The following is a 26,436-nucleotide window of genomic DNA, read 5'->3' as shown; positions in this document are numbered from 1 at the left end:
TATGATCACTTGCAGGGTAGGGCAAGCTGGTGACCCGAAGGATTGAACAAAGATATCCAAAATGTTAGTTTTATATGCCACTGAGTATTCACTTAATTCTTTCAAATTCTCGATTTTTATTATCGCAAATTTTTAATTTCTGAGAAAGCATGGAACGCTGATGCTTTTTAAGTGATATGCAGATAAATAACTTACATTGGGAACATATTGGAACTTTCTCTTTTCATGACCACTGCGTAAAGGGCTTTTGCTATACTTGAAAAGATGTTTGTCATTCAAGTTTTGGTTCCGTCGAAACCCGATCGAAGGACTAGTGTGTGACGAATATTAGGACTGCAATTGTTGCCTGATCATTCTAGTTCGGAATTAAGCAGAACCTTTGCTGCTGCGGATATGGCACAGGGAGACACCGGAGAGAGAATTGGATTCGTGTGATACATGGCTGGGCACTACTGCATAACTTTTATATAAATTTAAGTAACGGAACTGAGAATTGAATAACTACGTGAATATCGTCTTAAACTTCTATTCGGGAATCGCGTTGTACATACAGCGATGTCGAAAGAAAGAATATCAGAAACGGAAAGAAAACTACACGAAGCGAAATATTGTAGCTGAAACCTACATAAACGAATTTAATATTCTTTGATGGACTTGGTATTGTACATCCTCATATATAATACTTGCTGTGTAGTGTTATTTAAATAGTACCCGCCTCGGCATGAGAAGTTAATCACCCAAGCTTTCTACACATGTAGTGCATGCTCGATCTAGTAATACATTACAACAAGTTTCATCATCGTTTGGTTGCGCTACAGGGCTGACTGAGAACTTGAAATCCATGAAACTACACCATGTAAAACGATTAACAAGAATGGCGGAAATTCTGAAGTTGTCGGTAGAGAATGACAAAAGTAAGTGTGAATTTTTAGTGTCGAAGTCTTTTGTCGTCCTCATTTCGGTTAGTGTTTTGTGTGTCAGCTGTTGTGCGTCTAAGTTGCGAAGGTTGTTTAGCGGAACTGCTCATTACTACAGAATACAGTTACGATGAAAGGGGGACTGGGTTGAGAGCGCATCAAGCTGGTTTTCATGCCCAGGCTCTATCTTGTGTGAACCTTCTTAAAAGTATCCCATGTGTTCTACTCTCTGTCGCTGATCCAAGCACTTGCCAACCATATATAACTTAGATTATAAAAATGCCACAATCCACTCCATTTGTTGTAATGAAATTGTAACTTTGGCTCTAGGCCTAGGCTTAGTCTAACAAACTGTTGTAAAGTCCCCACCACCATAAGGTCACCCCTTAACATTACTCGTTTAGAACCTCAACATTATAATTGCAAGCATAGGGTATATGTTTTCCAAGATACATATCTGGCAAGGAAATTTTGTCCACTTCAATAATACATTAGCAAACCCTTGAAGATCTGCTTTTTGGCTCCAATTATAGCAGGCTATAGCTAGGAAAGTTTTGTGATTACGTAATCGACCTGCCACGGTCATAAATCGACTTCAGGCTTTAATGAATTAGCCTGCATAGCATCTTAACACCATTAGGCTCTTTGCGTCACTGTGGAAATATGTGTCTAGAAGTGCAGTTAATCATACAGCGTTCACACAAAGACCCTCATACAAGAAAAAATATGTGGCAGGCGTTACAGACTTATTGGTAAAAAGAGGTAATTTTACGACCAAGGTAGGCCTAGGTCGATCACATAATCTCAAGAAACGTTTCCATGATTGCCTGCTATAGTGGGTATATACAGACCTTTAAAGTTAATGTGTATGAGGTAGAGATTTACACTTTTTTGCTTGAAGTTACACCAAGAAATGTGAGAAACATCACCAGTTTTATGCAAATATTATGAGGTCATTAGGTGCAAATTACCGGGACTTTCCTCAAGCTATTTCAAAACTGATGTTTTTGTTATTACTGGTAGAATCTACGATTAATATCCATGAAATACTTTGTGATCACAGTTACTGTATATTGTATTTGCCTGTTCAATGCAATAGCGTGTAGGCTACTTGGTGACTTTATGACTGCTTCATTCATAAGGTTGCCATGTTAACTTTTTGTAAATGGTGATTCTGCTGCAAAGCTCTCTTGAAATGTCTTTGAAGATTAGTTGTTTAGCTTTTCCCTGAAGGATATATCTTAGTATTTCTGTGCCGATGTGGAGAGAAGAAGTGATTTTAGTCTCATTTAAGCATATTAACACGATGAAGTGCTGATTTTATGACAGTTTACTTTAGATATCAATTTTATATAGTTAACATTTGTCCATTTTTGTGGCTCCTTATTCAGCTCTGCAATTGGTAAGCTGAATTGTCATCTCAAAAGTACCTCTTCCTATTTTCCCTCTTGTTTACAAAGTGTGAAAAACTGATTAAACACAATTTGATTTAACATTAGGTCGTACTTTGTTGGATTTAGAGCACTTGCGTCAAATTTATAAGTGAATAATAGGTAATAATTGGATGAAATCCACAATTTTCACAGTTATCTCTCTCCAAAAAAACATGAAGCATGTTGTGGGATATTAAAGTATTAAACTTGCAATTTACCCAGCAGTGAAAATCACAGTGTGCCTTCATTAATGGTTATTCATCTACAAAATACCATGGTTTGGCATTTTGGTATCCAATTTCATGCATAAGTATTAAGCATTAAAGTAGATTACATGGATAAATTTAGCTCACAGTTTCCCGTGTCCTTGATGGATTCTGTCTCTGCCAAGATTTTATAATATTTGATGGTAAATGTTAATTTCTTTTCAAAGTCGAGAAAATTAACGATTTTCTTTCTTTCATTACGGTAGAATCCTATGAAAATGTTGTGAATAAGGCCGTGAAAGTCCTTCAGTCAGGAGGAGTGATTGCTGTCCCTACAGACACTGTTTACGGTCTTGCAGCACTGTCACAGAACAGTGCCGCCATCACAAAGATTTACAGCATCAAAGGTCGTCATGATGAAAAGCCCATAGCTATCTGTGTTGGAGATGTTACTGATATATCAAGGTATGAGACTTCCTCAGGGTTAGTCTGGTTCTTCATGCACCATGTTGCGATTTGAATTTCATTGTACACATAATACTCAAATTATTGAAATATTTTAATGTATTCAAACAACCTCCCTATCTTTCACTATCTTTGGACCTGAAGAACTTTTGACCAGTATGAACTATACATATATGCTTCACTGTTGATTGAACAAAGTATGTTGGCATTTGCCCTGGATCTGTATTCACATTTGAAGGTTATCTGTATTGGCCTCAAATTTCAGCCGACTAATAATCGCTTAACTTTATCAAAATACTTTCTTGGATAATTTGCTGCTTCCAGACATTGAGAAGACAATTAAGCAACGAAATAAAGGTAACTGTCTTGAATGGTGACTATTGAACACTTGTTGAGGTTTTAGCTTGAGTTCAATATTGACTTAAAGGATGAACCTGTCAGTTATAATGTAACATTCCATTCTCATGAATATTCAACATCTCTATTTTTATCAGATGGAGTAAAGTCTCTGTTCCGGAGGATCTTCTACATGATCTTCTACCTGGACCTGTCACAGTCATCTTTGAGCGAGATGAGATTCTAAACCCGCACCTCAACCCAGCTACCGATCTCGTCGGGATCAGGGTGCCCGATCATTCTTTCATCAGAAGACTCTCCTCAGCTACTGGGTCACCTCTGGCTTTAACAAGTGCCAACTTGAGCTCTGCAAAGAGTACTTTGTCTGTACAGGTTAGAAACTTGAAATGAAACTTAACAATACCAGTTATAAATAAACAGGGAATGCTTCAAACCAGAATAGCTGCCTTATGTCCATTCTGTATCATCTATGTTCAGTATTTCTGTTATCGAATTTCTCTTTTGACTGTATGGCATGTTGAAACATTATTCCTGGAGTTTGTTTGATCTAGCTGAAATGGGTAAGATTGTCTATTACACAGTGAATTCATCACTGGTTTAAACTCCCATTAGACATAACTTACATAAAGTTTGGTCTTTTATGCAACCACCTATAGCATAAATCTAACCTGATGTTGTATAATATTTCCTTGTCTTAATACAGCTGTTGTGATGAATTATTTTGCTCATGCCATCTCTCATTCATACCATCTTATGGTGAAGTTTTGAGTTTAGTTTGATCAACCTCCACCCATATGAACATTTTTTTCCCCTCCCTCATTGGACTTTTCTTATCTCTCACAGGAGTTTCAGTCTCTGTGGCCCAAGCTGGATCTTGTCGTTGACGGGGGTGTCCTAAGTAATTCCGAAGCCTCAAGAGCAGGTTCAACTGTGGTTGACCTCTCACATCAGGGACAGTACACAGTTGTTAGACCTGGAAGGTTAGCAGTGCAGTTCCTTTTCACTATTTCATCTCTTTCCTTCAGAATTTCAGCTAAAGAAAGACGACCAATGTTCGTTTAAGACTTACGTAAATCAATTGAGATCGTGCTGTATTGCTCATAATCAAAAGAATTTCGGTTTGAGTTTTGCTACAACTGATTTCTACTATCACTTTTATCTTTCAAAGAAGGGGAAGGGGGGGGGGGTAGGGTATGCTTCTTGAATGCTCGAAGGAGAGGGGACGGGGGAAGGCATTGGTTCTTAACTGTTGCATTGATCCCAAGGAAATTTATGGATTATGTCCTGCATTTTAGTTTCATTGTACATCAAAGTACAAAGCTCACTTACCTTCAGTGCTTACATACTATGTGCTGTTAATTATGTGATTCCATTGGAAGAGAGTGAGTGGGGGCTAATGTGATTCCATTGATAGAGGGTGAGTGGGGGCTGTTGGGGATGGGAAGCCAATACAAAACATTAAATAAAATAATACATGTAATGTTTTAATAAAAATTCTTTTTTTTTGTTTCTCATTGCATTTCTAGTGCATTATCACAGACAGTAAGTGTTTTAAGAGACAAATATCAACTGACAGAGAGGTAGCAGACTCTAAACTAAACCTTCCAGAACTACTGAAAAAAAGATGGAGAATGCTCAACAGCCTGAAAAGACGCAGAGGAGGATGGGTACAAGCATGGGAATCTACTAACAAGAAGAACTTACAATGTGACTCTTTATAGAACTTATAAGGTATTATCCAGAGAGACATAAAGATGGTGATTGGAGAAAGGTGTAAGTCACAAGAAGACCTCTCAATGTGAGTTTGGAAAGAATTAATCAAGACAAAACATACAAAGATGCAATAAAAATGTGAATCTGCACAAAAAGAGCTCAAAATGTGAGTTTGCGAGGAATTTTATTCTAGGTGGGCTTAACAAATGCTAGGTACTATTCATTAAGTTTCATGGGAAAAGCAGAAATTTATCACCGATGTTTGTTATGCAACAGATGGAGTAACTTGCAACAAGATGAAAAAAACTTGATGAAGACATTTAAGGAAGTTAGGTGTCTTATGAAATACTCTTACTTATAGAGTCATTTTTGGCTTATGAGAACAAATGTGAATAAAGTGTAAAAGCAACTTAAAAGATACCTATGAAATAACAAAATAAATAAAAGGTTGAAATTCTCATGAAATATCTACAGGTTTAAAAAGAAAGGGAAACAGAGTTGTCATTGTGTTTCCATGGTAACAGCTACTGTCATGCAAATACACTGTCATGCATAAATGAATAGCAACATCCAGATTGAGCCTACTCTTCTGTCATAGCAGATAAATAGCCTCGCCCTAATTTGCATATTAAGATTGGAGCATATGTGATTCATTGTGTCTATCTAATGCACCATTTACAGTGGTTACGTTGGTGAGATGTAAAATTACTTGTTGAGAGCCTGAGAGGATACTTCTATGAGAGGTGGGGAGGGAGTGGGTGAGAGGAGGAGTGACCACATTGTCTTGGATTAAATAAATGTCAACGTGTGAGTTTAGGGTTGTTTTTTCTGAGAGTCGAGGGTAGCTTTACGCTGGTTTTAGAGTTTGTGAGGGCTATTTTAAGGTCTATAAAGTTTAATTTCTTGCTAAATGTTTAGGTGCAAGCTTCTGTTTGTAGTCATGTAACAGCTTGGCAAACCGTCTGACAGTTAGCTAACTGTCATCAGATCAGGCGAACAGGGAAAACTGTTGTAGCTTTCACCTGATAAACATCTGGTCCATTTGTGCTATGTGAATGTAGAGGAAGAATGATATGAATGGTTGGGGATCAGTTGAATATCAGAGAAGAATTGTAAGCATGGTTTTACTGTTTACAAACATCAAAAGTAAGAGTGGAATTTCACTATGTGAGAGTAATAACTATCATTTCAATATCTTTATCATTTTCCTATTCTCAACAGTATAAAAATATATCATTGATATCATTTAAAAGACTGAAAATGTGAAATTAAGTTTCAGAGAATTTAGAATCTTTGTAGTGTCTGTAATTGTTTCTTCTTTTTAATTTTGGGGCCATTATGGTTTGGAATGAAACTATTGGTTTACCATTTAATAATGTGTGAAAAATATGGAAGTTTGTGGGAATTTTAACATGTAATTTTTTTATTATGTAATTAAATGACTTAGACTATGTTTTTTCATTCATTTAGGGTTGAAAATAACTAGGTAAGTTTTGTTGAGAATTTGACATTTTAAATCTTCCATTCGAGATTTCATAAGTATGTACTTGGTCAGTTATATACATGTCATCTGCTATAGATATGAATATTTATAAAATAAAACTTCCAATATTGTTTTGTAAATCCTTCTGTTCTCATCATTTTGTCTGTCACTTCAAGCATAAAGTTAAAAGAATAGTCCAGGTCAGAATTTCGTTTCGATATGATAAAGAGGAACATAATTTAAGCATTCTGGTGAAATTTGAATTCAATTCCTATAGGAATTGAATGCAAATTTCACCAGATTGCTTAGAATATGTTCCTCTTTAAAATATCGAAAAGAAATTTTAGCCTGGACTTTTCTTTTAAGATAACCTCAGTGATAGTTGTGCATTTGCAAGAAACATTACATCATCTCATAATACTAATGGATATTCATTGGAAGTCACCTCTGAATCTGTCTAGTTCTTGAATTCTTAATCACAGATAGTTTTTAAGTTGGAAACGATTTGTCAGTAGGAGTGACAGAAGTTTATTATCTAATTAATGTACTAGAAACCAACAGAGAACCCATTGTGGTTTATTCCAATTAAAGGAGCAGAAAAGTGCATTAAAAGTTTGACTTTACAGTAGCATTTACGAAATAACACCACCACCCCCCGCCCCCCCACCCCACCATTTCTTCCTGTTCATCAAAGCACATATAACTGTGCTTTCAGCCCCGAATTAAAATAATGTAAGCAGGCTGTGCTTCTGGTGAGTGTTGTCTTTCATAGTAGTATTAAGTCGATCAACTAGTTTGGGGTGCCATGACGTCATGAATAACCTAGCTGTCGTTCTTTTGAAGGGAAGTACCCCTGGCAAGGAATCTATATGTCACCATGGCAACGTGGGTTCTTCTCTCAGCATGTTGACTTTAAATCAGGCAGAGCATCAGACATTTCATCTTTCGCTGTCTTTTGAATTAATTGTGTTTCTTCTTTGTTTTGATTTGTCATGAATAACCTAGCTGTCATAATTTTGTAGGGAAGTACTCCTGGCAAGGAATCAATATGTCACCATGGCAACGTTAGTTCTTCTCTCAGCATGTTGACTTTAAATCAGGCAGAGCATCAGACATTTCATCTTTCGCTGTCTTTTGAATTAATTGTGTTTCTTCTTTGTTTTGATTTGTCGTTTTTCTTTGTCCTTTCCTTGTGACTGTTCTATATCCTTGTGTCTTTGCTCTCCTGGTCAGTCTCGTTCCACACAAATTGATATTCCTCTGGGGCGTAACCTTAATGGATTTTGTCCCTTCATGAATATTCATGTTAACTGCCTTTGGTTGTTTGTCTTTCGATCGGTTTTGCAATAGCGCCAAACTTGCTTTTCTGTTAGTCCCATACAGTCTGCTGATTTCATCTACAGCTTTCCTATTTAATTTTCGTTTTGATGTTCTTTGCTTTGTGTGTTTAGTTTTCTTTGGACTTGCGGTTGCCTTTATGTCTTTTGACCACTCAGGTTGGGCTGTGACGTCATCTTTCGCATATGCCTTTCTCATCGCAGATACTTTTTTCTCAATGATATTTGTCTTAGATTTACTTCGTAAAATATCACCATTCCATTGGATAGATTCCATGGAAGCTTTTCCGACATTGGCTTTCGTGCTGGTCCTTTGATTTGACGTTGAATTTTGGTATCCTAAAGTAGTCAGTTGTAGTTCTGTCTCTTCTCCTTTGCCCGTTTTAAAGGTGGGTGCCACGTGACTGATCGGATGTTGCGACCTCTTCTTTGTCGTGACTTTTTTCTGACCATCCTTGGCTTTACTTTTGCCATTTCCTTGAATCCTTGGCTTACCTCGAATTTTTCGATCATTGTCACTTACTTTAAATGATTCTACAAGTTCTTGGCTGGGACCCTCGAGTAAACTCATTTCGCGTCCCATGAGTCCCACCCAAGGGTTGCCACTGGCAACGCTGGTAGTGTGCGACAAGCGGCATGTGTCTGATATTTTTCTCTTCTCCAATCTCACCTTCGCTGCGGATATCGATGCCAAGACGTCAACATTCTCGTCCTCATACAGTACCTCGTGATAAATATCGTGGTAATTCAATCGTTCTGATTTCTCGTTATCCTTTAATCTTTCGCTGGATCTTTTCATACCCATGGCCATCTGAAAGTGAGGACTACCTTGTCTTTTCCTGGCTAGTTCCATGGCGGTCTAAATTGGAAGGAAACCATACAAAAGCACAAAGAAGTAAATAGATATTTATAAGGGTTTCATTTGTTATTGGGGATTGGAAGAGGAGACGAATATATCTTCCGATAATTTCAATGGAACGAAATACTTTGCCAATTGCCTCATCCCTCCTTCCCTGCGTTGATTGAGGAGGGGTAGACTTTGCTCATTGCACCTCTTCAGTATTAACAATTAAAGCAGCAACGCAGCGACTACCTTCAATCAGTTCTAATTTCTCTGTGAATATATATGTGAATAATACATATGAGTTTTGTCGTATGGATGAGGCGTTACTCACGGTGTAATCTACAATATCTTGAATTGCAGTTGGTTCGTTGTCCTCCAAATCCATCGTCAGTTTATCAAAACTTTTTCTGACGTCACTCATGCTCCGCCTCCAACGACGTTGTTTCTTGATGTTTAGGAGGTAATAGAGGGCAGCAAACTCATCAGCTCGCCTAGCGAGAACTGACTCCATTACATGACTAGGTTCGATACCAAATGTCTCCCTGATCTCGTATATGATGTCGTTTTCAATCTCCATCAAACTGAGCCGTCGGAGGGGTGGGGTCGGGGTCGGGTTTGATCGATTCCCTATCCAGGGGTGTCGTGAAGCTTCGTAAATGGTTGGTCGGCACGAGGGGTCTGGTTGTAGCAAGTATCTTACAAAATTGTTTGCATCTTCGGGATAAAAAATAATAAACGTGATAAAACAAGAATTTCTCGTCTAATGCTAACATTAATAGGAATCAGATTATCAATATGTTAAGTTTGAAATCCGCGAAGATCCGAGAGAAAAATAAAAACTGATAATGATGATGATAACGATATCGACGATGATGACGACGACGACAAAGCATTTCTATAAATATTAATCTTTCATTTGATGTTACCAGATTGACAGGATTACCCCCTCCCCCTTCCCCTTCACCAACCATTTCAAGAATTTCTAAACCTATCAAGAGAACTTGTACTGAAGATATATAATTTACCTATCAGCCTATTTTCAGATCATTCTTTAATTATCTCACCCACCCACCCCAGAAAAGTAGAGGAGTATTCTTGAGTGCTTCACCACTCTTTCCATCTGAATGGGCTTTTGCTTCTTCTTTTCCTATTTTGCTAAATACAGACTCCTTTACATAAAGTTAAAAGCGTTACTATTTGTGTACCGCCCTCTTCAGATGCAAGAAGCATTGAAGAGGTGTCAATGAAGCAACAACGTACCTGTTGAAATATTCTCGGGGAGTTCTGACATCTCTCCGTTCATCATCTTCCTTAGTAACAGTCTTAGATTGAATGGTTCCACAAGGAAGGGTAAAGTAGCCGTCAACATGGCAAACGTATTCACGCCTCTGGAGATATAAACAAAATAAAATCTACTTAAACAAAGGTAAGAGAAAATGGTTTTAAATATGATAAATGGCTATTCCTGTTATCGTTTCTCATTGTAGATCTAGATTTAACCCAAACATTACATAGTTATGAATTCCAGAATACCACACAATGCACAGTCACCCATCTACGTTACAACAGTACTTAACCACTTCCATGAACAGTTTATGGATGAGATACCGCAAAGATAGAGACTGTACGATCATCATTTAAGTCATGGTTCCCTAACTTTATCCCCCTACAAACCTCCTGTGGATGTTAGAGTTGTCCACGAATCCCCAACTTTTCGAGACACGATCTAAGTCATATTTATACTATAATATGCATAACAGTGCTTCGTAAAAGATCAAGTCCATAGAGTAATATTCTAATGGAAAAAAAAGGTGAACAAATATGTATTTGGAAACTTCAAGATCAGATCAGCTCTTTATCTTCACGACGTACTGTCATCCGTGCTCCAACTTCACCAAAGTCATGCGGCCTGTGTCTGTTTCATAGTTCAGTTATTTATCACATGCACGGTACGGTACTTTTATGGCAACTTATGCGTATGGAACGCGAAAAGAGTTGGTCGATAGGTGACGACTTTTGTAAACATTACTAAATTACATGATATATCAGATTTTAGTTCAACAAAAAGTACTCTAGTTTTGACTTTCAGAAACGTCTCACGAACCCACTGGGATGGACTCACGCACCCCCTGGGGGCTCATGCACCCCAGTTAGGGAACCCTTGATTTAAGCGGAGATACAATAGGTCCGAAATTTTCCTGTTAGTTGAACTTTCAAAACAGGAAAAAGAAGCTATTGAAAAGGAGCAAAATGAGGTTAACATATGATTGTTTATACCCTAATCAATAGTTCCATTGCAGGAACTCTGAAACAGCTTTGAGATTTGCGGGGAGGGGATGGAGGGGGTGGGGAGCCATACTGGTCCATATTGGTCCTGAATTGCCGATTGTACATGCATTAAAGGTAAAAATTATTGGGGGGTTTTCTCGGTTCTTAAAGGTAGTCAGTATACCCCAAATTATAGCACGCTATATATAATTGCTAGAATTTCTCAAAAAGTACTTTCCTGGAGGTCTTTACTCTCCAAATTATTCTCATACATTTTTAAGGAACACGCAATGTGACTGCATGTCCCAGTTAAGAAAATTTCCTCTGGGGTTGTAATAAAAACAGTTTAAGAATTTTGACCAAAGGTGACCATATTTTAATATCTAGCATATTTGGGGCCAGTACATCATACCTTTAAGTGTTGGGCATTCCATTGGCAATATCCCTGTTTGAGTTATACTTACATACTCCATACATCAACTTTTGGACTGTAGCTCTTCTGAGAAATAATCTCTGGAGCGGCGTATGCCGGGCTACCACAGAGGGTAGCGGTCATGTTACGGTCATAGAAGGAGCAGGCTGATTGGACAGGAAGTGCTTCACATGTCGGCAGATGGTAACTGCTTAATCCGAAGTCAATTAACTTGATATTGCGATCTTCGTCCAGGAGAAGATTCTCAACTTTTAAATCTCTGTGTAAGAAGAATATAATGATTGTTTGATGATTTTATTTCCTAACATTAACTTGAAATAGTTCTATTAGAACTATTTTGTGTCACTTTCTTTGGAATTGAAATAAGAAAGTATGGCAGGGAGAACGTACATAAAAAGCATATGTTGATAGCTTATCGTATTAATGCCAGATGTGTGAAATCCGGAGAAAGTCGCTGGCATGTTACTTTATAAACATAAAACCAACGTTTAACATACTTAGAAGTAGGGTTGAAGTGGCTGTTTTCTTCTTTTTCTTTTTCTCTCTTCCCCACCCCCTGTTTTTAATGTAATTGGCGGCGAATGGCATAGCTAATTAAAGAAAACCTTCTAAACGGTTCACGAAAATAAAATAACATACCGCCTTTACTTCAGTGAATCTGATAAGAGGTGGATTGAAGTTAGGACACTCAACCAGCGACTACAAATTAATTACCACAGGGTTTATTTGATTAAAAGCTATAGCCTTCATTATAAGACGATGTGTTATGGTCGCATCTAATGATATATAAGCCAATATATACCTGTGCATGATTCCCATATTATGTAGGTGTTGTACAGCTGAAATTACTTGATATGTGAATTTCCTGGCGTCCTCTTCACTCAGACCTTGCTGCACCCAGATCAAATCAAGAAGTGGTCCCCCGTTACATATTTCCAGTACTAAGTACAAGTTATTGTCAGTCTCGAGAACTTCCAACAAGCTGACAATATTCGGGTGACGTAACTGCTGTAAAATGGCCGCTTCCCTGCGTAGATTTTTGTGGATGTAAAAATCTGCCCGCGCAACTTTTTTGTCGATGATTTTGATCGCTACCTAAAATTGAAGAAGTAAAATGAGAAGAAACCACTTTATAGGTATATGCTATGTAGTTGGTACCATATATAAGTATAGGCTGCATCCGTGTTAATTGTTTATAGACGGAGGCATCCTTTGTTTTTAATCAGGTGTACGTGAGGTTTAGTGGTGAAAGAGATGTAGTAACACCCTCCCTGCATCATAGTCTAGGAACTTACACTAATTATTACCAGAGTGTGATCTCGACATGGTTTGATATCAAGGTTACGTTATATTTTAAATATTATTTATTTTTATAGTCACACCCATATGATCCTACAAAATTTATCTGCAACTTACCTTTTCACCAACTACAGCATGCATAGCCTCCCGAACCTTGGCGAAGCTACCTTCCCCTAGCAACCGTCCCACTAAATATGGACCAACACGTTTTGAATGATGGTACCCGGATGCTTCACCAGCTCGATGAGCGGTCAGCATTGGCAAAACCATTTGTCTCGCGCTCGTAATGTTGGAATCATTGCTGGCAGTGTTCAAATTGGTCCTGTTGTGTCTTCTGTGACCTCGTCCGTTGGCTGGCCCAGTCTTGGCCCCATTTGGATGCATAGTTACTCAAGTTAACTCTGATCTCATCTCGACCATGGCACATAAAATATATCACGCTAACACCAAAATGTGACCCTCTATGTTTACCTCTCCAGAAATGTATAAACTCGTATCAATATATGCAACTTATACCATTGATCCTCTTTGCGCTCACTAAAACCATAACTAGAAATAGCACTGTATATTATATGAATTTTAAACAGGTTTTATAATAAAAATGTGGTCATCCAAAAACAAACAAAAAACAACAACAAAATAATCAAAAGGAGAATAGCGATCAGTAATCACTTATTCTTTTCATTCTTCATCATGTATTAATCCGAAAAATGATTTATCCTATACGCTGTACTTGGCAAGAGAAGGCTAATAATGTAACTTAGCAATGAAAAGTTCCCAGTGTTTCTAGAATTGATGTATTTGCTGTCCTCGTTTCGCGTCCATAACAAATAAAAACAACTATATATATCCACGGACGTAAGTGTTACATCTGAGACATGTTAAAGAAAATTACTCCAAGGGAATTAATGTAGCATTTCAATGCAAAAGTGCCTTGCGCGCTGTAGTCTTCCTCAAAAGTACGAACGTTTCCATGACTGAATCTGCAATGAAACGGTATACGCAGTTCGCAAGTTTATCACAAACTGAGATATAGAGTTTACCTCAGTAATTTCACGTCGGATCTATTTCCTGTATATTATGCGTTGCTAGTAACAAAGCTCACTTACCCGGGTAAAGTTACAGAACTTTTCGTTATTTAGCGTGCATGGTTTACTCCGAGAGAAATACAATGCGCCCTAACAATACATCTGTACTATTTAACATCCATTCTCATTGGCTGCTAACTCGCGACAGAAACAATGCGCTCCATTCAGAACGTGTAATAGAGATGCAATACTTGTTTCTAAATCAGTGATTCCAAACTTTGTGGAAGAAAGGTGATAGCACATGTCTTTGAAGAAAATCCATTTTTGTTCTATTTGGGTGTATTAAAGGTGTATGCCACAGAATTGGTGTCTATTAGTTGCGTATATTTCTGCAAGTGAACGGGCACGAATGAGCCAAGTGTAAACCTTATTTCGATTTCAAGATACCCGGATATCAACATTTGGTTCTAATCCCCCCCCCCCCCCATTCCTTTCCTTTTCATTTGATGTAATGTATAAACTAATATATGAAAATATTGATGATGCAATGAAAACAAAATCCCCACACGAGAGAATATTTCTTTAAAAACTTCGTTATATAGGCCAAACTAAGGATTAAAACTATTAACGAAATCATATTTTCGTTTATCAAGTATCCTAATAAAATCCGCCATGTAAAGAAACGAGTGAAATACAACACGAATTAAATGTGATTGGGCATGAGTTGTCGAATAAGCTATCAGTACAAGGCCAGATAATAACATTGGCTGGAACAAAGGGGCAGACAATAAAAACTCATTATACCGGATTGAGCAATGTGCACTGGGTAGGCTAGTAGGGTGCTCATACATACGACACCCTCCAGATTATTTTACAAATGAATGATAAATGTTAAGTGTTTATATGGATTCTAAAATATGTTATCACCCGGACACTTTTCATAGTACTATTAGTCTTATAGTGCAGAGGAAGAACTATATATCCCACCCACCCCCTCTTTAGAACCCAAGTACCCCGCCAGTTTCAGTTTGTCCACCCCAGTAAATATGAGAGATGTGGTGGAATATGACACAAATACCCTTCTTCGCCATTATGTTTAATTGGTAAATGTGAAAACGTACATACTACCCCTCCCTAAAATCCTTTCCCCCATCAGTCTGTTTCCCCTCATGTGGATGGAAAGCTGGTAACATCAGCCGGCCCCCTCCTGCAGATGGAGAGGCTGGTTACACCAAGCCTTTTCACTGTGAATATGTCACGAGGGTCAGAACCCATACCACAAGTACTTTTTCAACCATTTAGAAACTTAAAGGTCATCAGTATTGCCTTCAAATATGCTAGAAATTCAGATTATGGTCACCCATAATCAAATTCTAACTACTTTACAAACGTACCGGTGGTTGTCCAACTGCCTTGCACGGCTCGAACAGGAGTTTTCATTCTGACCATGACAAAGTGGGACATTCAATAGTCTTTTTTTAACACGCGTGAATGCATGTGAAAAACAGTAGAAGAATCAGAACCTCCAGAAAAGTATACTTTTGAGCGCTTCTAGCAACATTTAGCGTGCTGAAATGTGGGGCCATTCTGGTGAACATTATACACACTGCACAATTCGAATGCATATATACTGACGTTTGCGTTGTGTTGGTATTTCTGGATTGCGAATAGGGAAATGATAGTTTTGAAACAACTTCGATCACCACGGCAGTGCACTGCAATGGTGATGAATGAGGTCCATTAACATATACCTCAATGTATTTGAAAAACTGGCCAGACACATGAGGTACAATCTCATCTGTTGAATGGGGTGTGGTGGTCCTGGGTGAGACAATTACACGCCCACCTGCCCCTTGTGATTCTCTGGGCAGTGAACAGTCATCGAAGAAAAATAGGCTTGGTAACTTACCGGGGTACACACCAGATCATTACGTGGATAGAAATTCAACATGAGCTTCTTAAATCCTCAATAACCCTTGGTTTTCATTAATGCATTTCTTAGTGGTCATAAATATTGTTGTGCCATGATGTAGAAAACTTGACCGAACTTGTTAGGAAACTACAATATCGAGGGAGATATTTGATCAGACCGCAGCATCTTTTTTAGAAAATTTGGGCAAAAGGAACAATTTTAAAACGCTTTTCATTCTTACTCACCATGGCAACGTTGACCTTGAAAGAATATCCTTAAGATCCCGCCCTTTAACTCCAGGGAAAATCTGATCATACGTCACCTCCTGTTCAATGTTTTCATGATCCAACTGTTAACAAACTGACCCAAGAAATCGATAAGCACAATTCAAGGGAACCTTCCCGTGTCAATAGTGAGGGACTTTACTAAAGGTCTCTTGAAGATTTATCTATGAGATGAAATCGATTGAAATCCTTCAGACTATACGATTGGAATGTACTTGTTACCTTGTTAGATTGCAAGGATAAGTAGTGCGTAAGTGTTGTAAGGAACAACAGTCTGGAATATTCAATTGAAGAAACATATATAACAACATAGGTTGGACCTATATTACTTCTTAACTTGCCGGTGGATCCTCGGCGAAAAGAAAGGGGTTCGAAATTTTGGTGATTCTTTTTGCCGTCGTAAATTCTGTACCATAAGCTATATAGTTACTGTAGGTACATAGACGTGTTACTTTTTATAGCAAATGTGTATATGCAATACCGTAATTTGCAATACAACGCAAAATGAATCTGAATTTGGGGTTTATATCATAAAGTGATTTTCTACGTTGCTTTTTTCTTAAAAGCTCCTTCTTCATCTTGTACTATTTTTCATTTTCGTAACAGAAATAATCTAAATCAAGGATGGACGCAACGGAAAAACACTGTAGTCGTCATCAGAATGACACTGACTCGTCTGCGACGACAACGACGACAACGAAAAAGAATAGCAGACAACAGCAGTCATTTGCAGAGGTCGTGAAAGGTGACGTGAATACTGGATCCAAAACATCCCACTCAGAACAAGAAAGGACGAACGTAAAAGAAAGAAACGATGACAACACCATAAATAGGGTCAGTAACCATGGTAACAAAGGGCTGCACAATGGTTTCAGTAGACGTCCTCGCGCCGTGACTACGAGTGACGACGCAACTGCACCGAATGGCGACGAGAAGGAAAGTGTACAAAATAGAAAAGGTGTGAATTCAAAGGAAGATGACAATAGTTTGTTGGAATTTGTAGAAACTCTCGAAATGGAAGCAAACAGACTAAAAACGTCAACTGAAGCACGTGATACGTCTAACCTACGGAGGCTTTTGACGGACTTGTCGTACACTTTAGAAAATCGTCATGCAGAAAGCATGAAGCTCTGTGGAGATGCAGATGAAATCCGCGAGAAGCTAGAGACAGTTAGAAAGATCCTTCAAGATCAGATCAACATTGGAAGGGAAGAGAAGACAACAAACTCAGACAAAAATGAAGGTGAGAAGTTACTTTGAGATTTTTACTTTATCATTGTCATCAGTGCCGCAGATATTAAAGGGAACGATTAAAAAATTTACTGAAGATGAAAAAATCAAAGCAAACAAACAATCGAATAATCAATAGATCCGAATCAAAGATATAAAGGAACAAATATAGAAAAAAAAGAACTAAGTTTGCAAAACAATAACGTGATAGAAAATTGTGCATACACTCATTCCTGTTGGTTCTGCACCTTCGCGCACATTGAGTTGGATGCTATGGAAATTATCCAGGTTTTGTACGTAATATATGAATGTTTTTTGAAGGGAAGTTGGTGCATTATACGAAAATAGTCAAAGTCTTGAAATAGGTCAAGCAATGACACGGAATGTGCATACTTTTTCTTATATAGATAACAAAAAATGATCAAATTTGCATATGTCAATAATACGTTTGAACTGAAAAATCGTATTTTCAATTTTTGGGGGGATCGGGGATGGGGCGTCAGAGAAGATGCAACGTTCAGACTACACTGAGTATATAAGTTGCAACCATGTATGCTTACTGTGATATTATGATACTGTCTTTAGAGCTGGGACCATTCATGTCATACCTTGAAAAATACATGTATGAATACTTCTGCACATAGTCTGTTCTTTAGACGACGCCCTCCACTCGCGTTAATTTGTGTAAATATTGACCATTTATATATACCCTCTGTCGTTATCCAAAGATCAAAGTTTCTTAGTCACGGCTAACAGTCCTAAAGTGTTTTGAGCAAACATGGACCAGGCAACCCTCTTTGGAAGTTATGAAGGTGCAACAGTTTGACTGCCCGACGGCGTGTACTACGCCACTTTATACCTGATAGTTTTTACAGCAAGCAAGGTGTCTAATTTCAGGAGAAAATAACATAACTGTAATTTCAGAAGAAATTCATTCCTAGAGCAGATAACTTTGTATTATCACGTTTTATTTATTTCTGGAGAGGTTCATCTTTTACTTAAAGCTGTATATTATATCTGAATATAGTTGCAATAGTTGTAAGGTAAGTACCAGAAAAATTTCTGCTTTTTTAACATAATTATACATATTGTTATAATTTCACGATTGAAGAAGAATATCTTATATAAGCCTACATACCCATGTAAAATAACCAAGGGAACCGTAACATTGAACGGACGGAGCGGTGGGCGGCGCCGGGAGGAGGGGGGGGGGGCTCTATAAGTGTTCGACGAATTTTAAAAGCTAAATTGAATGACCGGACTTATAAATGTACCTAAGCAAGGGCAAGTTTCAAAATAAGGACGTGTTTTCTATGTCTCTCTCTCTCTCTTCCTTGGTCATGTAACTATAGGTCGATTAATATTCGTCAGTGGTACAAAGCCAAACATTTGCCAGGGCTCTTATGGTATTCAAATAGTCCATTTGTACATCAGGTATAACATCGTAACTAAAAAAGGAATCAAATCATCAATAAAATCGAAACATTAGTCCATTCCTTACAAAATGATCCATAATTTTGAAGACTGTGTCTACTCCAGCATTTGGTGAAACGGGTGGTTTATATTTCCACGGTAAGCAACACGCTATACCTGTTGTATTGTAATGGCGACTATTAAGCGTTGTGTCTCCATGGTGACGGTATTTCATGGTGAGACTTATCTTGTTTGAGTACAGCTACACAACAAATATTGAAATACCTGCCATGCTAAGTTGATTGAGCACTTCAAACTGAAAACAAAGTTTACAATCTTGTCGCGTTTAATTCAGGACCATTTTTTTTTTACGAAGATGCTGTCCAACAGAAGAACTTTTCTAGCTTATAGACTTTAGGTCCCTCTAATTGTTCCTATTTTTCAACTAAACTAAATTTACCTGTTCATTTACAATTAATACATTCTATGTGTACTTACAAATCAATTGACTGAATGAGTCCACATACATTTTCGTTTATGCCAACTTTCTCCACTTTGAACCCTTTCTAAAAATTTCGTCTTATTCCAAATCATAGATAACAAAGTGGGTGACACCAAGGCACAGGTCTCTCTTAGTAATGCAAGAGCAGCCCTAGCACGTCTTGCTCTTGAGGTTTCTCAGACCAGTCAGCTAGCTGCAGAGGTAGAACTCGCTGCAGCGCAAGCAGCCGTCATGGCGGAGGACGCAGAAAAGGAAGCAGCAAAAGTTGATGACGTCATACACACAGAAGAGGGGACGTCTGAGACAGACGGAGCAGCTGAACTCGAGGAAGATGAACACACTGATGAAGAGGAGGAGATGGATGAGAGGCAGGGAAAGATGAAGGCAGACGACACTGATACCAAAGTTGGCGAAGACAAGATTCAAGATGAAGAAAGGATACCTCCAATCCAAGATGGCGGCGTAGATGAAAAGGACGCAGGTACAGAGAAGAGACACAGTCCTGAAGAATCACAAGATACAAACTCGAAACAAGAAATCGCAAGTGATGAGAATGATGTTACCGATGACGTTACAAAAGAAGATGGCGACAGTTCTGAGAGTAACAAAGAGCAATCGAGATCATCAAGTCAAGCTTCACGACCTCCAAGCAGCACATCAAGACCTGCTAGTCAAGGATCACAACATGATGAAACGACTGAATTATCAAGTCCACGACCCTCTTCCAGTAGGTCATCCCAGCGAAGCCAGAAACCATTAGAGTGGCCGCATTATCCGTGAGTTTAATGTTACATCAGTGATATGTATGAATATTTCTAAAACTGAAAGCAATAAATGAAAATTTGAGATACATAATTAGTAATGTACGAAGACCGAATGATTAAAAGTTTGCCAAATTTGCCCCGTGATTTACAAGTCGCTGAAGGATATGTGTGGCGGTGATTTGGGTTAGAGAGACGGGTTGGTCCGTTGGTCTCATTAATTGGCATTTTCTGGTGGTTCAGGAATCGTGATAGTTTTGCAATCGTATAAAATTATTTCGCGTAAACCTTTAATAATTAAGGTACCATTAATTGCGACTGAATTGTTACATATATCTTATTCAAAGTCTGATCTAGGTTTTATATTGAAAATGTGGCACCATATTTGTGTTTTGCAGTGTACATTTTTACTTTTCTTTCACTTGCCAGACTTCGTCTGTCACATGATGAAGATGATTCAGTAATTGGTTGCATCATCAGGAGCAATGACGATGACATTGAGGAGAACCCTAACATGTTTACCTGCCGATTGGCTCCCGATCTCAGCTCATCAGTTGTCGGTGATTGTGAAGAACTTGTAAGTGACGTCATAATGTTAGCGGAAGTGACGTCAGAAGAAGATTACAGCAAGGACGATGATTTTGAAGAAGCTGCTGAAGAAGAGGACAGCAATGAAAATGCTGGCAGTGACGACAAAGAGGATGAAAATATCAAGGATGTGGACAAAGAACAAACACAGCATGAGAAAGGGGATGAGGAGGGGGAGGAGAAGTTGGATGAGAAAGGGGAGGAGAACGGGGAAGAGGAAGGGGAGAAGACGGAGGGAAAAGAAGCAACTGCAGGAGAACAAGGTAACAATGGTAAGGCAGAAACAATTGTCTGCAGTGTTCTTCACTTACCTGCTCCCCCACTATTTACACACTAACGTACTCCTGCAGCTGTATATTATACCTAGCCCAAACACGGTTACAGTGCAGTCCGGCTTAAAGGAGCTTTTACCCATGCATGCAAAGCTATATATAGGTCCAAACTTTATTATAAGGTTGGTAAGCTCACATCGGGTCCCCACAATATTGTTCCTTGTACATATGAATGGAGGAATTAGTTAGCTTTCACTACATGGATTCATACTATAAGACATACTTGCGCTACATCAAAGTATCGTGAGATGTGTTAGAAAAAGTCGGAGTGAAAACTCGAAAGTGTGAATTATAATGGCGAACCGAGACATCGTTTAACCGGGGGCGTAGCTAGACTTCTCTTTTAAGGGTGCAGGCCAAAGCTTTTTCATGAGGCCCACAGCTTTTCCAGTGTGTATGTGTGCGTGTGTGTGTGGGGGGGGGGGGGTAGCTGGGCTTAAGAACTACGCATAATGAAGGAATTTGCAGAGAATAACCTTAATTCTACAGGAGGCCAAATATCGCGTTATTCAGAAGTTTCCCAATTGAAGTAATCTCCCCTCCATGTTTTTGAAACAGATGTTGACTTAGAAGGTGGAACTGATGATTCAGGTAACCAACAGAAAACCCGAAAGAGAGAACACCGGCTTGTTGTTGCCATACCGTACACAGTGACACCAAGGATGGCAAGCACCCGCGAACTTGTAATAAAGATGAAACTGGATAATGAACCTACGTGGTCCATTCTACCAACGTTGGCTCAAGAAAGCGTCTTTCCTGAACATAAGGCACGTACTTATCGAATAAGAATTAAGGGATTAGAATAAGGGATTAAGACGTTGTATTGAAGTTGAGGTGACGGTATATCGTGATGTATCGTAGTAGACGAAGTATAGTAACAAGAAATATAAATAATAGTGTCTAATTCCATATCGCTTTTGTTTTAGAAGAAGATTCTGTTTCTCCAATTTCTTCATTCCAGTCACACGCTCTAATTATCACGTATATCTCTATCGCACTAATAAAAGAATATCTCTAAAATTGATAGGCTTTACTGTATCAAAGTTGTCCTCATATACATTATCTTATCGAAAAAGTTGAAGAAACGGGGAAAAGGGGATAATAAATCGAATACTGATTGCAATCAATACTTTAAACTATGACTGCTGGGCGTTGGTTGTTCGGTTATTATTAAAGTCAGTTATTGGGTCCATATGTATTTGGCTAGAATTACAGACATTCATGCTAACCCCTATTTTTTATTTACTTTTATAGGGTCCTTTCATGGAGGTTAGAGCCAGTCGATGTGGAGCGTTTGCTGTAGTTGCCAGACCATTAACTGACCGCGTAACCATTACCAAGAAAGGTGGCTCTCTGAAATCCTCGATCGATGCCCGGATCGCTCTGAACTATCCAGAGGGAATAAGTAGTCTCATGACCGCTTCTTTACAGGTAACACACACAGCTGACAGTCCACACAATATTATTTTTATTATTTAAGGTGTGAGTGTTTTGAATAACATGACGAATGAAGACGAGTATATACTGACGTCACGAGAGGCTGAGTGACAGTCGATGTAGAGCGGCAACTATATTTCGCACCAAGGGCTCAGTTGGATTGGGAGGGGTGCTCTTGATAATGAGAGGATATTTCGGTGAAGTATAGAGTGAGGAGGGGGGGGGGTGGGTATCTGAAAAAAACCACTGAACCAGTTATACTGTAAAAGCAAATGAGCTAAGGATTAGGCGTTTCTATATGCTCGACGTAATGTAGAGAGTGGCAGATATGAATATCTGTTTAAGACAGCGCTTCCTATCCCAAGTACACGGCACCCTAGATGTGTGAGACAGCTATACGTAAGGGATGCGAAGCTGTACATATACATAAATAAACACTCTTGTGGAAAAACAAGTTCATCCAAAGCTGTAAAAGAAGTGCAAAAGTTTTTCGATTGCTAAGTAGTGCGATTAGTGGGAAAAGATTAAAAAATACTGCTTTAAGATGATATGGACCCTGAAGTTAATAATTAACTTTATGAAGGGGCTCTTACATAATGTTTTACCTTAGATCTGTCTGTTCCAACCGTGGTAATATCATCATTAGCCTAATGATTTCTTTCAAGGAGCGAGAAAATACTTATATATGCACAAACGTTGTTGTCAAATTGTTTTTTTGGTAGCACTTTCTTTCTTTTATTAGATAACAAAAGGGTAATCAAGTTTCGAGATAGACCCGCCAACCGGTTACTCATGCGCAACCGTTTCCGGTTTTGTTTTTCACACACGTGTCTCCTCATAACGTATGCACTACCAGACACCGTTTACTGCACGTAATTGCTTTGTTTTATTTACATGTAGGTTCAACCAGCAGAGCAAGCCGTCAGTGAACTCAAATATAGAATGAAACATTGCTCAGATCTAATATCTGCCAGTCCTATACTTCACCTTACACATTCTACGCCGAAAGAATTCGAACAGCCGGTATCTGTAACAATCTCCTGCCCACCGAATCCGTTCAAAACTTCTGCTGTGACATCGACAAAGGCAGACGAGAAGCAGGATAGGACTGATAAACCTACCATGCCACCGTCAAGAGAGGATGGCGTCATCATCAGGTTAGTATACAGTTCCTTTAAAGAAACCATAGTTAGTCCAGATAAATCTCTCGGGGTGCCAATTATGTATATTCCTTGGGTGCAGATAAGTGTCTGTAAGAAAACCAAACCTTTCGAGCAAGGATCTTCCAAAAAAGGTGTGAGGTGGAGGAAGCAATTCGGAGGTAGGTGTCTGGGAGTGGACCACATTCCCCAAATTTGTCCAGTGGTGAGGTAGGCATTAAACTATTGATGGATATTAAATATGCCAAAATCCTAACCAACCGGACAGTGTTCGACGATGGACACTGCCTAAAAAAATAACAAACCTACCAGTAACGAAAACTTTACTTCTTACTTTCCGAGGAGCAAACAGGGCTAACCGATGTTTAATGCTATTTCCATCAACAGATCGACCAAAAGTAGTATATTTGGTGGAGATCCCTCGGAGGACGCCCTCCATGTTCTTCATCGACCACTCAGCGCAAAGTCGTGGTCAGAAATCGATGCCATTCAAATCAAACAAATACGCAAAGACATAGTAGGACTGAACCTAGATCGCCCCTATGACAGGTAATGGTTGGTTTTTATCCCGAAATGGTGTAACTCAGAGTCGCAGGCATTTACCTCAATTTACCGGTAGCATACGCGGCTCTGTAGCTAACTAATTCACTCTAAATACTTAATACTACATGTTTATTTAATAGGATTGTAGACATGACATACTGGACATTTCTACAGTGAATCTTGATATTTATGCATGCCAATGAATGAAGGGAAGCCATATTACTTTGCATTCGTGGGTTCTTGAAACACTAAATCACTGGCTACTGTCCTTGCAACATCAGAGGCTATCCCCACCCCCCCCCCCCCCACTCCGCTACGTCCCTTGGACTTAAACACATATGCAAAATGAGTTTTCGCTGCTATAATCCGATTGACGGATAAAATTTACATTCAATTTTCGAACAGATTACTTGTTCTTCGTATGACAGCCGATTGCCATTACCCTGTGGAAAACGTCGCGAATACTTTCGAACGAGCGCTGCAAATTAAATACTCCAAGATAATTCTGGCGCACAAAGTCGACGACCTGGAAACTGCAATGGTGTTATGTGTACCTACAAGGCAAGTAGAGGGCGTGCTTCGGAAGCTAGCAAACGATGGATTTGAAGCGCCCTCCGAGATGACCGAAGAGCTACCTCTGACGGAAGGCTTGGAGATTGAAATGCGGTAAACAAGTGATTATTTATTTCTCCAAAACGATCTGAAATTTAATTTTTGCTCATATGACCGTTTTCAGACTTAATTCCATTCGTCTCTTTCATGTCTCCTCTGAATTCATGCACTTCAAAGTTCCTAATTATGATGATATGCGATGGTGTGATACGATATGTATATGTTATACCATGATATGATATGCTGAGATAACATATATCATTTCAACTGCAAATGCGCAAGAAGTGAATTAATAGTTGAGGCTGAAAAGAAACCCGTCCCATAGGCCTTCATGTCGTGCTTGTAACTGATGTAGGGAAAAGAGAAGATTTTTTTTTATGCCAGTTTCATTTCACAGTGTTTGTCAATTTATTTGCATGATCATTAATTCAATTAATACATTATGTATGTTTTTCTTAAAAGCGAAACATTTATTTCATTACAGAGCCACGGGTAATATCAAGGTTGTCAACCATGAAACAGTGAAACTTGTTTTCCATTCGCAAAGACGTTGTGCTGTGGATCTGAGACTCGATGTGGCTAATAAGTACGGTAATTACAGCTCGTCGGACTACCGCGGTATGCTCGAATTCTACGGTACACCGAAAATCGTCCTTCACGACATGGAAGATCCAGAAGAAGTTTTGCTGAAGGAGGCAGAGGCGAAAGTTGAGGCGAAGAAGGGAAAGAAAGAGGAGAAGAAGGATAAGAAAGGAAAGGAAAATAAAGAACAGGTTCAGAATATGACTACAGCTTCAAGTAACTGGCTCTGTAAGCTTCCAGTGGCATTGCCAAAGGTGAGTAGCACAGCGTGAGGGGGAAGAGGAGGTGGTGTCCTCCCCTCCCAACGATGTTCGATTCCGTTGCCCCTAGATTCTTTCTTTTAGTCATGAGTACATACCGAGAGTCATTTTCTTAATATATCATATACTCTTTTAAGTTATATAATATATATTAAGTTATAGTTCGTTTTCTCCTTTATTTTCGACAGCGAGAGAAGGAAGTTGATCTCACCCAGGTTCAGTCAAGGGCCCCGATCGCTGATGTAACCGGGTTAACATCCAATACCAATCTGCAATGGTTAGCCACTGAATTGGGTAACGAATGGGAGTCTTTGGCTAACTATCTTGGTATTAAATCTAACAGATTGCAAAGCATTAAGCGAAATTTCCCATCTAATCAAGAGGCGCAGATTTTTAACACACTCTTGACCTGGAGAAGTCGGATGCCGAAATCCTACGACAAGGAGAGAAAACTGTTGAGAGGTCTAACAAAATGTGGGAGGTATGATTTATCAGAAGAACTGAAATATCGTGACGATGAGATGGAAGAAGATGAAAGTACCAATGAATAGAAAACTGAAAATGCAAAGCATTTGGTATTATGAACTTCAGTATTGTAAATGTTTGGAATTTGGAAGTCTTTGTTCAGGAATACTGCCCTCTATTAAATGATCACAGATAAAGTGATCCTGGAAGGGGCGGTCTTTAAGAGACATTAAGCAGCCCCAGGGGTAAGGAGCATGAGGCGGGGGGGGGGGGGGTTGTCCAATAAAGGCAACTATCAAGTCAACACTGTCCATGTAAAGTAAGCTACACAGAATGAACTAATAGATACTCACTGGAGTCATTACACACTTTAGGGGAAGGAGATTCCCATGAGGTAGTTCCCTGGGTCATTGAGGGAAGAAGGGGAGGGGTGGAGAAGGGGAGGGGTGGAGAAGGGGAGGGGTGGAGGATGGGGAGGGGTGGAGTAAGGATCAGTTGTCTACCCATCAGACCCCTGGCCAACTAATTAACATATGTTTTAATTAATAACAGAACCAGAGAATGTATTATTT

The 26,436-nt window shown here is 38.9% G+C and overlaps 3 protein-coding genes across 7 annotated transcripts; 2 read left to right on the top strand and 1 right to left on the bottom strand.

The window, feature by feature from the left end:
* The first annotated feature begins 710 nt into the window (after nt 1-710).
* Nucleotides 711-6,714, top strand: LOC139962833 (threonylcarbamoyl-AMP synthase-like). Its single transcript, XM_071963196.1, has 5 exons — nt 711-914; nt 2,823-3,021; nt 3,516-3,750; nt 4,222-4,358; nt 4,905-6,714. Exons 1-5 carry the CDS (start codon nt 842-844, stop codon nt 4,960-4,962), a joined length of 702 nt encoding a protein of 233 aa, XP_071819297.1. The 5' UTR covers nt 711-841; the 3' UTR covers nt 4,963-6,714.
* On the bottom strand, nt 6,523-16,221 carry LOC139962832 (uncharacterized). 2 transcript variants are annotated; one of them, XM_071963195.1, is made up of 6 exons: nt 15,941-16,221; nt 12,259-12,551; nt 11,488-11,715; nt 10,016-10,143; nt 9,087-9,469; nt 6,523-8,770 (listed from the first exon to the last, which is right to left on the bottom strand). In XM_071963195.1, the coding sequence occupies exons 1-6, from the start codon at nt 15,941-15,943 to the stop codon at nt 7,652-7,654; spliced, it is 2,154 nt and encodes a 717-aa protein (XP_071819296.1). In that variant the 5' UTR covers nt 15,944-16,221; the 3' UTR covers nt 6,523-7,651. The 2 variants fall into 2 exon arrangements, with proteins under 2 accessions (XP_071819296.1, XP_071819295.1); XM_071963194.1 differs by lacking the exon at nt 15,941-16,221 and adding an exon at nt 12,873-13,741.
* A 7-nt stretch (nt 16,222-16,228) lies between these two features.
* Nucleotides 16,229-26,096, top strand: LOC139962831 (uncharacterized). 4 transcript variants are annotated; one of them, XM_071963193.1, is made up of 11 exons: nt 16,229-16,347; nt 16,586-17,222; nt 19,219-19,900; nt 20,315-20,736; nt 21,364-21,572; nt 22,060-22,236; nt 23,143-23,399; nt 23,790-23,951; nt 24,351-24,611; nt 25,042-25,393; nt 25,588-26,096. In XM_071963193.1, exons 2-11 carry the CDS (start codon nt 16,604-16,606, stop codon nt 25,948-25,950), a joined length of 3,504 nt encoding a protein of 1,167 aa, XP_071819294.1. In that variant the 5' UTR covers nt 16,229-16,347; nt 16,586-16,603; the 3' UTR covers nt 25,951-26,096. The 4 variants fall into 4 exon arrangements, with proteins under 4 accessions (XP_071819294.1, XP_071819290.1, XP_071819293.1 ...); XM_071963189.1 differs by having other exon boundaries at nt 20,315-20,745; XM_071963192.1 differs by having other exon boundaries at nt 16,272-16,292; nt 20,315-20,745.
* Nucleotides 26,097-26,436: the final 340 nt, after the last annotated feature.

This window comes from Apostichopus japonicus, chromosome 21 (assembly GCF_037975245.1).
Source record: "Apostichopus japonicus isolate 1M-3 chromosome 21, ASM3797524v1, whole genome shotgun sequence".
NCBI classification, from domain to species: Eukaryota; Metazoa; Echinodermata; class Holothuroidea; order Aspidochirotida; family Stichopodidae; genus Apostichopus; species Apostichopus japonicus.
Note: the sequence above shows the minus strand (reverse complement) of the source record. Positions and strands in the feature narration are given on the sequence as shown.